At 35.5% G+C, this 16,711-nt stretch overlaps 2 protein-coding genes across 2 annotated transcripts; both read right to left on the bottom strand.

Moving 5' to 3' along the window:
- Positions 1 to 220: 220 nt before the first annotated feature.
- On the bottom strand, positions 221 to 5,863 carry LOC588368 (exosome complex component RRP46). Its single transcript, XM_030999760.1, has 6 exons — positions 5,724 to 5,863; positions 3,653 to 3,766; positions 2,987 to 3,108; positions 2,109 to 2,249; positions 821 to 910; positions 221 to 323 (listed from the first exon to the last, which is right to left on the bottom strand). The coding sequence occupies exons 1-6, from the start codon at positions 5,824 to 5,826 to the stop codon at positions 231 to 233; spliced, it is 663 nt and encodes a 220-aa protein (XP_030855620.1). The 5' UTR covers positions 5,827 to 5,863; the 3' UTR covers positions 221 to 230.
- Positions 5,864 to 8,026: 2,163 nt separating this feature from the next.
- LOC588391 lies at positions 8,027 to 16,420 on the bottom strand. The gene is made up of 12 exons (XM_788077.5): positions 16,227 to 16,420; positions 15,385 to 15,543; positions 14,580 to 14,973; positions 13,943 to 14,189; positions 13,312 to 13,431; positions 12,635 to 12,822; positions 12,169 to 12,307; positions 11,400 to 11,457; positions 10,843 to 10,934; positions 10,278 to 10,332; positions 9,643 to 9,740; positions 8,027 to 9,080 (listed from the first exon to the last, which is right to left on the bottom strand). Exons 1-12 carry the CDS (start codon positions 16,328 to 16,330, stop codon positions 8,851 to 8,853), a joined length of 1,884 nt encoding a protein of 627 aa, XP_793170.5. The 5' UTR covers positions 16,331 to 16,420; the 3' UTR covers positions 8,027 to 8,850.
- Positions 16,421 to 16,711: the final 291 nt, after the last annotated feature.

Genomic DNA, 16,711 nt, shown 5'->3' with positions numbered 1-16,711 from the left:
CAGCAAGGAACAATGGGAAAAAATCATTTGGCTTGACAAAGTCAACATGACTTGGTGAAAGCTTGCCTGCGAAAAGTTGGTAGATGCAGAAACTAAACACTGATTACCCAAACCACTGATGGAATTCTGTCTCCTACATTCCTAGAGGCTTTGGGACATCCTTTAGTTTCTTGATAAAAGTCTTTTGAATGGGGTTTTACTTCCCCAGCCTTCTTTAATCAGTGTGGACATCAAGGTTTGGATAAAGTCCTTTCCATCGCTTCTCGGTAGAACTCAAACACCTTGTCACAGGCTTTCTGGCAGACTGACATCAGCTTGTGGTACTATGGTAGGTGAGAAAGATAAATAGTTGAAGAAAAAATACTAATATTACATTTTAAGGAAGATATCATCATCCCTTGTATAGTCAGGCTGCACTGCGGTAGAGAAGACAATGCAGGAGAGAAAGGGACCAATCAGGGAGGACCTCTTTTCAGGAAAACATCATAGAACAAAGACAATTATATACTAGTAAATGTGTTTACATAGATTGAAATTAATCTTTTTAACTGACTGTACATTTCTAGATAAACATCATTTTTAACCTGCATTTATGTTACTTTTGAAAAGACCAAAACATTTATTTTGCAAAAGGAGATCATGAAAATATAAATGAAATATTCAAATGTTGTTATATTGAGGACATACTCTGATGAATTATTATTCTTTAAGAATGATCTACATCTTGTTAAAATGAGATAAAAAAAATACATACTCCATTTCATTTTGAATCCTAGGTTGATTTTAAGGAGTTGAGGGAAAAAAAATCCTGAACACTTACTTGTTCTACAGAACAGCTCCCTTGCATACTCGATGCTATGAGACTATGAGCTGAGCTATCAATGGCTGAGGTCAATACACATTCAGCATCCTATATAAATATATGAAATGAAATTATAGACACATCAAAACTTTGTACAGATAAGAATAAATTATTATAAACAAAAATATATAAGTAAAAGGCACATACTTTTTTCTCTTTTTTTTGGGGGGGGGGGTGGGGTATAAATAAAGCTTCCGCATGCTCAGAGCCAAAAGGGTGTTGACTTTAATTATTTAGAAATTATTGGTCAATGGCCCTTGGCAGATAAATTCAAATTTAATACAACATACATACTATTTAAACATAGTTGTGGCTTACACTATGTAAATAAGATCGAATGATTGATTTGTTATTGAAAAACAAGTCAGAAAAAAAATAATCTTGAAACCAGCATGACTTGAACCTGCCATCTACTGCTTGCCGGCAAATCTTTCAAGAACTCACAATGAAGACACTCATTTTATAAGATGTTCACAATAGAATAAAAATTTCAGAACTGAGGCTCATGAATAGTAAGATACATTTGGATTTGTGGGTATTCCCAGTATTCTGAAAGCCTAGAAGACAAAAGAAATACATGAGAAAAATGGAAAAACAAGGTGTTCCAAAAAGTTCACAAGACAAGACAGGGACCAAGACTTAGAAAGCAATTAAATACATATGGGAAGATAGGAAAATATTGAGCTCCTGTGAAGTAGCCATGCCACAATTTGTTTCTGCCATTATATTTTGTGATTCAAATGATTTAATTGTGAGATGAGAAAAAAAGGACCAATAAGCATTTGATTTCTCTCAAAAAGAGCTTTTTAAAAAGAAGGCCTCTTCATTAGAAGTAAAAATAGCTACAAAATATAGATGTAAAAATCGGCCTGTAAGAATTTCCATCATCGAAGCAAAACGTCTCCTTTTCTTTTTGTAAAATAAGAAACATAAATGAACTTTCAACAATTCCCTGCATCAACAATTATTATTGATGAGCCCATAGCATTGTTTCATGGAATGATATTGAGCCACATCATACACGAATCTCTTGCCAAATTAAAAAATGTCTATTAGAAATATATGATAGCACTTATTTCCAAAGGATGTTTGAAATAAGTACACTTGTGAACAAAACAAAAACAAAACTATTGTTTGATGCCTAATTACCCTTACAAGTATAAACTGACCAAGGCACTTACAGCTGTACAAGTGTTTTCGTCCTAGGCAGTATATTAAACAAAAAAGGACTGAAAAAAAGACATACCTTTGTCTGTTCCTTGGTTGGATCCATAATAAGTTCTTCATCTTTACCCATCATGCAGCAGGAAGCTGCGACAGTACATTTCATGGGTATGCCAGCGTTGATCATGGCTAGGCACGCTGCGTTGATACTACATGCCAACAGCTGATGGTGATTCAAGGTCAAGGCATTTACAACAGTAGTGCTCAAATACGATACCTGTATATCTCATCGTGAAAAAGATCATAGAAAGTTTAATTTATATAATCAGATAACCAATTTGGAACGTTTCAATCTTGCTTATTCTATGAAAATACTGACTAACAGTGTAGTGTAAAGTGAGTGGCATTTCATCAGCTACTAGTGTTGCTTGAGAAAATTTTTATGAACAATTAAAACAATTGGGCAAACGTTAATAGCATCTCTCAAACAAACACAAAAAAGGAGACCTACTTTACACTTCCATTTGAGACCAATACGATAACAAAAATATAGAGTTTCTTTGAAGTATTATCTAGTTTTGGGTAGCAAATTGGAAATTGAAATGTATAAATCTTTTCAACGTGATTTTATTAAAGTCATTGACAAATTTAACAAAATTTATTTCTACTCATGATTTACATTAAATTTTGTTGTAAAAGTAACCTGAAAGAAAAGAAAAGAAAGAAAAAAGGAAACAATCTTCATATTCAGCCATTTGCTAAACTTTATAAACAAGCTGACTGAATGGCGAAGTCCGGTCTTCAGCATCTGCATTAGTGAGGCCAGATGGCCTTCTTCTAACCTCTCTTACCAGGTTTTGTGAGGTCTGCCACAGGTCTTTTTTTAATGGTTTATACCAATACTTATGTACGGTGCAATTGTGTTCAAATTCATATTGCATTATAATTTATGAAGGATACGGCTCCTGCATCCTGAATCTCCTGAACGATGATATCAACAGAAGAACGTGGGAAGAGTGTGGTTAGCAGTACAGTCTCGCATGTATTCCTTATCATCCTTTCAAGGGCTTTCTCTCTCACACCTGATCAATGAAAAACACATCATAATATTGTATAAATAAGCATGTAGCTCTATTTCACTTGATCCAAGTATCAATATTTCTGAAAGCTTTTTCCCACTAACTGCTTTGTGCATGATATACATTTTTATGATACTGGAAATATGACATAGGTCTACATGTAATATTGAATAAAAATCTTCCAATTAGTTGCGACCATTCTAAGTAATCTAATTCTTCATTTCGGAAAATTCAAATTTAGATAGATCTGTAAAACTATCGATAGTTTCACCTGCATCCAGTAATATTGAACAAAAATGTATATACTCATGACAAAGTGAAGGAATACAGAATATGTTTGTACAATAAAAAGAATGTGTGTGTATTATGGAGGTAAAGTAGAGGAAAGGACATCTAGTCTATCTAGTGAGGAATATAGGGAGAAAATTTTAATGTGCCAAGTCTCAAGACTCCCAAATAACTTGTTTTCATAACTTTCTTTAGAATGAATGAAAAACATACGTTATTTACAGTTTACTCTGATGATATATCTGACATTCATCCTTACCTGATATTCCTATCTTTGGTTTGTATGTAACTGTTACTGTTGCCTTATCCATAAGAGCTTTATTTGGTTTGACATCCCCAGGTCCATACACAGCTGCCATCACAGATGTGTCACCTACATGTACAAACATAACAAAGGACAAATTCAATGCAATTTAAATACTTTCAATTTCTTAAACAGACAAAAACCTAATAATAGAGTATGTCGCATTATTATCTTATAAAGTGTGGTGATTGATTCAGATTACTAGTACTCCAATCACAAATTACAACACTCTCTCCTTAAGTTTAGTACTGAGTCATGATTGACACGAAGTTGTGATAGATTCAAGTCAATTTCAAGTATTTAGTCAAACAGGCCCATGTTTTTATACAACTTTATTGAAAGTTGAAAGTATTTTCCTTCTTCTTCTTCCTGTTTGGTTACTTTAGTACAGTCCACCTCCATGCATCAAAGCTGTCAGTGTCAAAACATGACAAAATCTTTTATTTTGCTGGTCTTAATTTGTAAGAAACATTTTACAAACTAAGTTACAAAGTTGTTTGTCAACTGTACAATTACCATCCTGTCCATGACATACACGCTGTATCTTCTATTTTACTGACTAAATTTTAACAAAGTCAGTCAAGTAAGGATGAGTGACATGACACAATTCAAATTACAACATCATCATCATGACCATTTCATGTCATTAGTAAGTTACAATTTTGAATAAAATAAGGAATTAATTGAAGCATATTTAATATAAAAATGACAAAAGAAAAACAGATTAATTCCCCCCCTCCCCCCCCCCCCAAAAAAAATAAATAATGCAAATCCATGAAATTTCATATCCAAGACTAAGAGGGAACGTGGGCTGCTCTGCAGATAGACCGAAAGCTTCAGTCTCTTTACCGTCGGTTGTTCCACTGAGACTACGTCTGGCTCCACTAGACCTCCGGTTATAGAGACTGAACGATCGCCTATGCCAGCCTATGTTGAAGATATCACGGCTAGATTTTAGCCGTTAGGCCCCTCCCACAAACATGAACAAACTTGCCACGGCCGTATTGTTATGCCCCCAAAATCCCCCAAAATGTCATTTTACCTCGTGCATATCCAATTTTACATTAGGCCTAGGCTATAATACATCGGTTCCACTTACTAACTTGATTGAAATAATCCGTTTAATGGTCCCTTTTAAGGAAATTATGGGGTAAAATGACATTTTGGGGGATTTTGGGGGCATAACAATACGGCCGTGGCAAGTTTGTTCATGTTTGTGGGAGGGGCCTAACGGCTAAAATCTAGCCGTGATATCTTCAACATAGGCTGGCATAGGCGATCGTTCAGTCTCTATAACCGGAGGTCTAGTGGAGCCAGACGTAGTCTCAGTGGAACAACCGACAAAAGTGATTATGAAGGAAAAACTGTGATAACGCTATTACGAACGTGTAGATGGCGCACAGTTTTTCCTTCATAATCATTTTGCCTTCGGCGTAGACTAGAAGGGATGAGATTGATGGCAGCGAGAGTTTAACACGGCTTGCAAGATTTTCAACATGGATGTCGATTTTGACCCATAATTTCCTTAAAAGGGACCATTAAACGGATTATTTCAATCAAGTAAGTAAGTGGAACCGATGTATTATAGCCTAGGCCTAATGTAAAATTGGATATGCACGAGGTAAAATGACATTTTGGGGTTTTTTAGGGGCATAACAATACGGCCGTGGCAAGTTTGTTCATGTTTGTGGGAGGGGCCTAACAGCTAATATCTAGCCGTGATATCTTCAACATAGGCTGGCATAGGCGATCGTTCTGTCTCTATAACCGGAGGTCTAGTGGAGCCAGACGTAGTCTCAGTGGAACAACCGACGGTATAGAGACTGAAGCTTTCGGTCTACTCTGCAGACTGACTCAGCCAAGTGCACGCTTTCACACCTGCATACCTCTCCCTATATATACTCGCCTCCGCGCCCGAGCTCAGGGGACGATGAAGGTGAGCACCGCCGATTAGCGAGCAGTGCGACAGGCACAATAAAACTAGATCTTTATATAATATTTCAGTCTATTTACATTAATTTCTTACCCTGAGTGAACACTGCTGATCCATCTGGTTTAGAAATGCAGCTCTGTAACGACCCAATTGGTCGAATTTCGACCGAGGAATTATTTTCTGGATTGGAAGTCATTTTTGCGGATTTTCACGTGCATGCCAACTACAACAAGTATGGAACGCCACCGTGTAAACTAAAGAGCCAATTTAAAAAAAAGTATAATTATACTGAATTTTCATGCGAAGCTGATGAATTTGAAATTTGTCTTTACCTTTTAGTTTTGTCCTTGTAGAAAATACATACTGAATTTTTCCCTGTAACATCACTCAAATTCCTTTAATTAATTTTTTTATCCAGAAATATTTAACCTTAATTTTTCCTTTGTCTTTGCATTGACTTGAGTCATATATAACTTTAAATCTCATCACAAAAAATATTACTTTTTAAATATAGAAGGCATTGATATAGGCGCCGATGATAAAGCACATTTCATAAATTCATGACATCCGTCATATTTATATGGTGATACTTTATTGCTTAAAGCTGATTTTAATATACATTTTATATTCATAATTCACCATTTTTCATGACCCTCTTAAAATCTTCAAGAGATATACATATAGAACTTCAATTCTCTATCTTCACTTTCACTTTCACATTCACTTTCTTGATTTATATTGTATCTATGTAGCAGCACACAAGTCAAGAAAGTTAGGAAGATGGAAGAAAACCCAAAGGTGAATTAATGAAGGAAATCCATTCATTGAACTACGCTTATCCGTTATCATATAAGTATCAATTACAATGAGCACACAGTATGATCATTATTATTTTGAATCTGTCACTTTATTACTCTTCAACACCCCAATCATAATTACAGAAGAAACCCACATTAACTTGTCTAGCTGCTAGACAATTTTCCAAAAATTATACAAAGAAAAACATCAAGGAACAAATATAGTACAATAAAGTGTGAGTGACCATAATACATTATGTACAACTATTTACAATATCTGTGACTTTTTATGCTTGATCTGCTTACAACAGATTTTAGCCACTGAAATGACATTGACAGGATATGTTGCAACATTATTGATGCACTATCAACTGCAAACACGTCGATGCTTTGAATACAGATGTTACATATAATACAATGCAGACACAAGGAGATGTACAATTCAAAGTCAAACATAACATATTTTAACCAAATTAAATAAAGGCCAATTCAATGAGAGTAATTCAAACAAAATTTGGTTCACTCCTCATAAGGTAATAAAATTGAATTTTCCATCAGTGATCTTACCTTTTTGTTCATTGGCGCTCATTTTGATTTTTTTGTTTGTAGGGGGAAAAAAATCAATTACTTCACTTATTAGGGTTTGTGTATTCTATTAGGATTATCTGCCTTTTAAACTATACAGAACATATGTGGATCATGTTTCACAAGTAAATGATGTAAATAAGTAATCAAGTACCTATTTCTGAAAATAAATTTTAATTCACAATCAATTCCATAGAGAGATTATTCATTGGTAGATCTTGTGCCTATCTGCTACATATGGAAATATATATCAGTATAGAGATGGACAGACAATGCTGCTTGGAAAAGAATATTTACCAAACTATTATTACATTCAAAGGAACATTAGTTCTACCAACAAAACAAACAAACCCAATGAATATGAATCATACAAAAAAGAAAGAATACACCTTAAGTCATAAAGGATTTAGAAAAATAGATAGGTATCAACTTGTTCAATGTTATAACTTAAGCAAAAATGAAAATTTGGCATAGATATTTGAGAGAGCAATCTTTAAACAAAATTAAATGGAATCACTGGTATTAATCAATCAACAAATTGACATTTATGATCTACAGACTGGATGAAATAATACATAAAATCCACATACAATATTAATTGATGGGTATAATGGTTATTTCAGGCACAATTCCATTGTATTCAAAGATCTAAGACAATTACTCAAGTCAAAACATTGAAAGACGTAGATAAATAATCAGCAAAACCTTACAGTTGACAATGCTAAATATTAAGGAATGCTCTTATGCTTTGAGAACAAAAAATGGACAAAAGTGTACAAAGAGAAAGATGGTACAAAAAGAGTTTTTAGGAAGTTATCCAAAACCCAACTCATAAACTCATGAATTTTCTTGTCTGGTATGGTTGAAAAATATACACCAACACTACTAACCTAAAGTGACCAAACATATTCTGGAACAAATGCAATGAAAAATATAATTTCAATACCACATTGAAATAATAAAATACAAAAGCAACATGTCACTGTCTTTACCATGCTTGTGCATTGGAGTATGGCATGCAGTCTTGGAATACAGATGTCTTGAAACAGGGTGTATGATTGAAACTAAAAGTGGTGCATCGATGCCATAGGGTAAGGCACCAATTCTCAAGTAAGGCACTAATCATCAACTACACAGTCTGTTGGATATTGATAGGAAAGCGTTTGGAGTTTTCCAAGTTCATTAAATACAACTACACAATCATATTTCTTGCAACCCTGGTTAAATAGATATTCATTATTTAATCATGGTAGATATGTACATATCACACAATGCTTTAAAAAAAAACCACACATAATGAGGTAAATGAGACACACTTGCCCACATAGCATCAAAGGATTTCTAACAATACCTCCTCATAACCTAATCTAAGTCAATGCCTGAGTATGCTGATCAAGGTACTGAAAATTCATTAATTAACAGTAATTTTTAAGAGAGACCTTTAATGCTCCATTTCAAAAGTTAGTTTTTAAGTTTTTACTCCACCATTTTCTCATATACGTCTCTGGTGATGAACATCTATACTAGATAGAATCATAGAAGACAGTCTATTTCTATGTAAAACAAACAAAAACCCAAAACTGAAGGACTGATCAACAAAAGATAGAACTATATGAAACAGAAACAATAGTGAATACAATAAGAATGGAGAAACAAAAAATAGAAAAAGGAAAAATTGATACTTCTTGAGAGAAATTGAAGACGATAAACAAATGGAGAAGAAATAATGGAATGTGACAAACAAGACAACAAGATATAGGAAAAAACTTGTGAAAGAAAACAGCATTTTTGATGATCAAAGCAGAAAGAAAGAACAAGAAATTGTGTTTTGTCAATTTCTAAAAATCCAGGAAATTTGAGTATGTCCAGCTGAACGGGATCAGATCTCCAAAGAAATTGTCCTCGTTATCACCCCCGCCGAAGATAGCAAGAGACTCCGCCATGAGCATGTTCTCCTTGTCTTCTTTGGATGCAGTCTTGATACCATGGTAACTGGTGATAGCATGACCTGCTCTGATACCGATTGGTACACTGGAGTGCAGCTTCACCTCGCTCCAAGTAAAGGTATCTTGAAGGAGAACAAAAAAGCCAGGAAATTTAATCAAACTATCTTGAATTTTATACCATATCTTCTCTATACAATGATTCCCATATAAATGAATTACGTTCATCATGTCTGCTTCAAATGGTTCATCATTTGATGAGCTGTAGTATGTAACTTTGCTTGCATCATGTTAAAACTATTAATGAAATAAACTGATAGATCGAAACTTGAACATCTGTTGGTTGAAATATGCCAATAAATTTATCTTGAAATGATAAGTTCTACTCGAACCAACATACACTTCCATACTCAATTTGAAGAAAAAAAACTGTGAGCATGCAACAATTATGTTGAATTATGGTGAATAAATATTTCCTTATATTTTAAGTATATTAGTTATGTCTGTGAATCAGTATCAAATTTTCCAATCCCTTTTACATCAAAGTTAACACTTCTTTTAAAATGTTGATAACTAACTACGTTTAGAAATCATCATCAATCGGATGTTTAGAGATGGATCACCACCATGCATGTTTAATTGCCATGGTAACAGATGAGACTAGACTTTAATAGATGTGCTACTCACCAAGGTGAAAGATGAATGTATCAGACAGAGCTTCATTTCCATTGTATCCTCCATGGATGAGGACTTTGTTACCAGGTAAAGCAATGGAGGCATGCCAACTGTAAAGAAAGGAGGAAAATAATTGTCCTTTGTCACTTGTCTTTTGATGCTTCGATCTGAAGGAGCTACCTGAAAAATTCACTATACCTTTCATGACTGATTACTACAGTAATTAAAGGAATTAAGATGTCACACTTGCATCCTTCATATGGCATGCCCAATAATGCCTCCATTCCTACACAAGTAATAATTACCTTTAACTTTTATGACTAATAGTGTTCTGTATATTCTAAAGGATACACATACAGTAACAGATCAAAGTAACTATGAATATGGAACTGGTATTTTTTTTAGCATACCCCGGTATTGCATATCAAATATTGCGCCATAGTGTTATACTGCCATCTTGAGGCACAGTTATTATAGTCTATGTTTTTGGCATCGCAATGTAATCAGAGCCTATGCCTGAATAAATTTAGGTAACTTCAGTAACTATTGTGTCTCCTTTAACTGGTGTTAATCAAATATTGGATGATAGTACAAACTGGCACCCTTTTATTACTCATCTGAATGGAGCAGTTATCAAGTATATATACCTTCTTGGAGAGGGTGGTGTCCCCATCATCTTGGGGGAAGTGAATTCCATTAGACCTGCAAGAGGGAATATTCATTTGTGAAATATATATGTATATACTGAAACGTAATGAAATAGGATGTCATATGTCGATGCCATAACACTATACCGAGATGAGAATAAACATGAAGGATTGTTTAATGCAAAACTTGTGAGTTCATAAAATAATTCTTGTTTATACAGTGCAGCTTCTATACAAATATTGTCCATAGCAGTTACACAAAATTACTCCCGACTCAATTAAGCCGGGCAATCATCAAGCATTCGGTGCTATGACAGGGTTTAAAACAAATACCATGAGATCCCCATTTTGCTGATTTATCCACAAGACCTTACTCCTCTATAGATGCCTAGACTTTAAAAATTATGATTTGATTTCATTAATATTGTATTTGTACACAATGAATATTGCCGGACATCCGATGTCTTTGTGGACATCTACATACAATATATTTGGACAGTATAGTTGACGATATGACACATACATGTATATCATATATCACATCATATATCAAAGCTATACTCACATAGATCCAATACATGAAGATCATTGTAGCAAACAGGAGCATCCCAACCTCCAAAGATAACCAATTGATCCCCAAGGAGAGTAGCAGAATGGCTGAAAATAAAATCATAGGCAAATGTAGCTATATCATTACCATACTACTTGGTAGTTAATATGCATCACCTAAATATATTACTAAAGAACCTTGCTATGTTCCAGGTCAACTGGTTAGATTTAAAAAATAAGGGCATATTTCTACAGCAAAAGCACCATAACAATTTAATTTTAATTTAATTTCATATGTAGCAAAGAAGCAAGGAGGTGAATTTCCTTACATTTCTATTTGTTTTTAATAGATTCTGTATCTGTTTCTAATGGATCCATATTTGCTGAATTGCCCATATGCATGAAGACGTTTCACAAAATTAAAGAACAAAATTAAATTTTATTACTTAAAATGGACCTTCTGTCCAAGCGAGTAAAATGAAGAAAAAAACAATCTGAAATTGTTGCAGTATAAAAATGATGAGTGTGGTTCATATATGATTTTGTATGGAATGCCAATTGTGCTAAACTTACCCTGATCTCGCTTTTGGTTTGGTCCCCATGGTTACCGGCTTATACCAACTCTCAGATTCTAGGGGGGGAAAAAAGAGTAGTATACATGAACATTTGGTTTAAATACATCCAACGACCACTCTGCTAGACAAAATTACTAAGGGATTAAACATTCAAGGCACTCACACAGTTAAACTTGTTCATATTATAGGGAGGCGCGATAGCTCAGTCGGTAGAGCAGTGGTCTTGTAATCCGGTGACCTGGGTTCGAAACCAAGGCGATGCACCAGTGCCCTTTGGTAAGGCATTAATCCTCATTACCAGGTCCCTCAGAGAGGACCTAAAGCCGTCGGCCGTCTGGTTGCTTACTTACAAGCATTTATGCTTTCTTAGCAGTCAGGTAAAATAACCACCACCATTCATATTCTTTATCAAATTTTCTTTAAAATTTCAATCAATCAGGTCAGATGCAAAAAAATAAGTCTCTAATATTCTCACAAAAAGCAATAAAGGATGCTGCACTTTGCAGCCAGGCAAAGATGCCTGTTGAGACAGCTCTATCCTACTGATTAAAGAAAAGTGTCCTACATATATTTGCAGAATATAAAATCAACAATCCTTTTATAACATATTGCTAGAATATGGTATAATGTATAATATATTTTACTTTCCAAATCCAAGGTTGTTGTAAATTGGTGCAAGCCCTGCAGTGACATTCTTCTGTCGACTCATGACCCGACAATAATGGCCAAAATGTTTGCAGTTTTACTGGAAGGCATTGCTGAATTACCTGGATTGAAGATGACAACATCGTTACTGCAACCATCAGGCTGGGGGTCGGGGTTAGGGTACACACCACCAAATACATAGAGTTCTTTGCGGAAGAAGGTTGCAGAGTGATACGCTCTGGTAGGGGCTACGCCAGCAGCCTGGCAAGGAGGTAGAGAAGAGGGTATGCAAATCAACAGTTATTTTAGAAAAGCCTGTTGTCAACAAAATATTAGAAATACATGAAGTAGAGAATATTATATTGTTCCAAGCCATGTCTTTCAAAAATAATTTTTATCAGCTAAAACAGATTCACTTTACCTGGCAAAGAATTTTGGATGGTTGTACAGGATTTGCATGTCCTACACAAGGAAACAGAATCAAGTGTACTTTTTCTCTATGTTAAAACAAATTATGTTGAGCTTTCTAAAGTAAACAAGAATGAATAATCAAAAGTAAATATGTATCATTCATGCTTTGATTCTTACCTCAACAAGTGACCACTTCATCGTTCCAAGATCTAAGATGTGCATGTCATTGAACCAACGTAGGTTCTTGGATCCCCCAAAGACAAACACGCTGTTGAGCTCAGGGTCAAAGGTCGCAGTGTGACCCATGCGGGAGGGAAACTTGTCTGAAGAGGTCTCGATTGCTGGCACGCTCCAGTCACCAGTTTCTAAGAGGAAGCAGTTTTTTTTATAAAGAATTCATAATTCACACAGGGCTTGGGGATGCATGAAGCACCATCAAGTTCTCTGAAATGTTGATCTTCTTCAAACTCAGTAATCAGACTAATCACTAGTTCAATTTGACTGGTGATATCGTGAAAAGCACTAAAAAATACCTTTGTGACCCATTGGATTTGCTTTTGGTATCACATCTTCCATGGTCTCCAGCCTCAGAAGTCTTCGGCTAAGAATCCAATGGCTTCATCTTGAAACAACGGCTTAAACTTGAAATATGGTATATTTGTCAAATCTGTGAACACGATCAATTTATTTATTTATTTTTAATCTTTTGTCAGGGTAGCCCATTCACCAATAAGTAGTGGTCTTCCATGGGGCCCTGAATAAACATGAACATATTTACATCAAAAAGCATAACGTTTATACAGAACAGATCAATGATCAGAGCATACTTTTAAAAAAAAAGAATAGTGCATTACCTGTATTAAGCATCCAGATGGCATCCTTGCTGATGGTCTGTCTGTGCCCTTGTCCCCCAATCAACAAGCAATTGCGGTTGCCTACATCACACAGAGTATGGCCCCATCTGGAACTAGGCTCTGAAAAAAAGAAGAAAAGAGAGTAACATGTTATCAATTCACTTCCCAATGGAACTCTCTAAACAGTGCAGCCGACTACAATGGTCATCTAGACCACACCTTATCGAATACTGTTCATGAATCTGTGCTAAGAAAAATTGCAGGAGGCATCTTTGGTAGGTATACAACATTGTGATAGACGATGCCATTGCCTGGCTCTCCAAACTTGATATGTCCCTATTACTGCCAAAACCTCAAACAGAGGAAGCAAAGATGATTAATGCACTACGGTATATAATTTTATAATGGAGACTACCCTTATTGATTCATCTTTTTTAATTGTTTATATCACTCATATAAAATGTTGAAATACATATAATGGATGCTACTGCTGCTTTCTGTGAATCTTGGTAACTTCTGTGCATAACGTTTAAAAAGTGGTGTAATAACACATCTTCCATATGTTTTCTGATTCAAGATATATACCTGAAGTGTTCATTTAATGAAAGATTTGAACTACAGCTTTCTATACCTGCATCATTTTCTTTCTTCCTTCCTGGGGTCTGGGGACGTTTTGAATTTTGCTTGTCCGAGGTGACCACCTTCGATGACAGCGGTGATGACATTAAGGTCGGTGATGGCCTCTGTCTCGATGACTGCCTCTTCCTGGAGCTTGGCGGAGTACCCTCGTTGTTATTCTCTCCATGTTTCATCTTTCTCTTCTTGCTAGCTGAGTGGGAGAGGTGAGGTGGTCGCTGTGGTGTTCCTTGGACTTGAACCTGTGGGGTTTGGTGTTAGGAAGAGTTCCTTTAGAAATGCCAGTCCATTTCAGACAAACAAAATATTTCGAATAATCCTCCCTCCTCCTCCTCCTTTTTTTGCATTTATAACAATTTGTAACTATTATATGTTTAATATGATGCAGCATGCATTGACACATGAACATCTTTTCAAAAGTCAAGAAGACCAATCCATCTTAATAGCCATGTCAGGGCAGCATGAGAAAACAAAGAGTGAAGTTATCCAAGGTTATGTTCGACAACAATGGTGGACAATCTAGTCTTGATGCTCACACCATCTTTCAACTTAATAGATGGAAACTTTGAAGGATTGAATTCCCTACAATATATTATAAGGGTTATAACTGAAACTTTTCTGAAGTTTAATACCTGAGGTGTCTCCTCATTTTGTTTTGCCTCTTTCATTGATCTTTCAACGAATGGACTTGAAAGTGTTGTCATAGAACACAATCTTTCTTGTTCAGGTTGTGAGTCTGTGACTTCTGCTTCAGGTTGTGAGTCTGTGACTTCTGCTTCAGGTTGAGAGTCTGTGACTTCTGCTTCAGGTTGAGAGTCTGTGACTTCTGCTTCTGGTTGTGAGTCTATGACTTCTTGAGGTTCTGTGATATCCTGAGATTCAGTCTGTGAAGATTCCATCATGATTTCCTCCTGTTCGGCTTTCTGGTCGGTTTCCTGTTTGGCGGTATCGATGTGGAGATGGTAGCTATGCTCTTTCAATGGAATGGTGAAGCCTTTGCTTAGGTGTGGCTGCCAGCAAAATGCTCTGAATTGGGAATTGAGATTAGAGAAAATGAGATATCACAATTCTCCTCTCATTAAATATATCTTTATTAAAGGAACAACATCCCTCCTTTAAGTCTAAGATAGATAATATTGTGTTGCATATATAGTCTCCAATGAAAGAGTCTTGAATAAAAACAGAGAATTTGAAGATTATTCAATGTTTTGTTGCATAGTAAGTTGAAGTAGTCTGATGAATTTATCATTATTTGTGCGCATCTTCTCAGACTTTTGCTTATAAATCAATTTCTCTAGATTTGTTTTTCTGCCTTCACTCGGAACAACATATCAGCAAAGTTGGGCTTCACTTTAGCGACAGAATACATCATATCCTTTATATTAAAAAATGCTTACTCCAAAAAAATTGCCCTCCTGATTTTTTCAGTTATTTTACCTGCTATCTTGTGTGATTGATCCAACATCCAAACACTCTTCCTTGTTTTCATGATTCACAAGGGTTGCCTTCAGGGAAATATCCTTGTGTGTTGATTCTGAAGAAACAGCAAACACTGCTACCATTTCAGGAAACGGACAGGGCAGTAGATGTGTTGATCTGTGTTTTTTTTAAAGGGGAGGATAGTTTACGTTCATATTAATTATTACCCATAATAATTAAAGTTTATAATTTAAAAAAAAGAAGACATTTTAAGTTGATGATAAAAGTAAAATTTGACTGATTATAATCTATCCTTTAGAAGAAAAAAAAAGGGATAAATCTACTACTAGATCTAGACTCTAGTAGTTACGTACTACACTGTAGATTAGCCCTTAAATCGTCATGAAACTAGATAATATACATTTTTGTTCTCTTAATGTCCGACTGATAAATGTTAATGTTGCAGATCTGATATCTATTACACCACAAAACAAACCAAACACCAACAGAAGTGAAAATTGTTTACAATTTACATGTTCTGGAACTTCTAGATGTACCACTACCAGATCTACTTCTAGACCACTTGGAAAATGAAAATCATCTTGCAAAAATTGATGATCTTTTACTTAGTCCAAAACCCCTTCATGACAATATTAATGACAATTTCAAAGAGCCCTTTTAGTCTTACTTTGATAAGTCACTCTTAGTCTTAGACTCTGTCTTACTTAGTTAGGCCTAGAAATCTTTATTGCTGAATACAGTAACGTTAATGACACTTTATGTTCTTAGACTTAGTTAAACTCAAACTGCCAGTGCAAAGTTAGCCGAGTTTTGAACTTTGAGATGCCAAGATGGTATACCTTAGATTCACAGTAACTGGCATGCTTGAAGTTGAATACACTGCGAAACACTCAACACCAGTGCTGGTTGTTTTACTTTCAGTTTTAGCCTTAGGCTCCATCATGTCACTTGTTTCTGTTTCAAAAGTCAGAAGACTGATTTGTCAGCAGCTCAACTTGTTCTCACGTTCAGTCTCGATCTCGAGTCAAAGTCAAACTCAGGCCAGGGGTGAGAAGTCGGTCACCCAGTTGCTGGACCAGGCTCACTGGTAGAAATCACTTAATTCTGTAAATGAACCTAACCGGCAATGACCATTCGAAATGGCAAAATAATCACAAACTGTTGTCCTGACTGTCTGCGATTTGTGCACTTGTCATCGCATTCGCAGTCAATCATTCATTTCAATTCAGTCACCACACATCCACTTGCTGGAGCTGGGCGCGGGCCATTTGTTTAGCCTGCATGTAATGTTGATAGATAATTTCACGATGTAACCTCAGAGTCA

The sequence above is a fragment of the Strongylocentrotus purpuratus genome, unplaced genomic scaffold (assembly GCF_000002235.5).
Source record: "Strongylocentrotus purpuratus isolate Spur 01 unplaced genomic scaffold, Spur_5.0 spur5_scaffold_5, whole genome shotgun sequence".
Lineage (NCBI taxonomy): Eukaryota > Metazoa > Echinodermata > Echinoidea > Camarodonta > Strongylocentrotidae > Strongylocentrotus > Strongylocentrotus purpuratus.
Note: the sequence above shows the minus strand (reverse complement) of the source record. Positions and strands in the feature narration are given on the sequence as shown.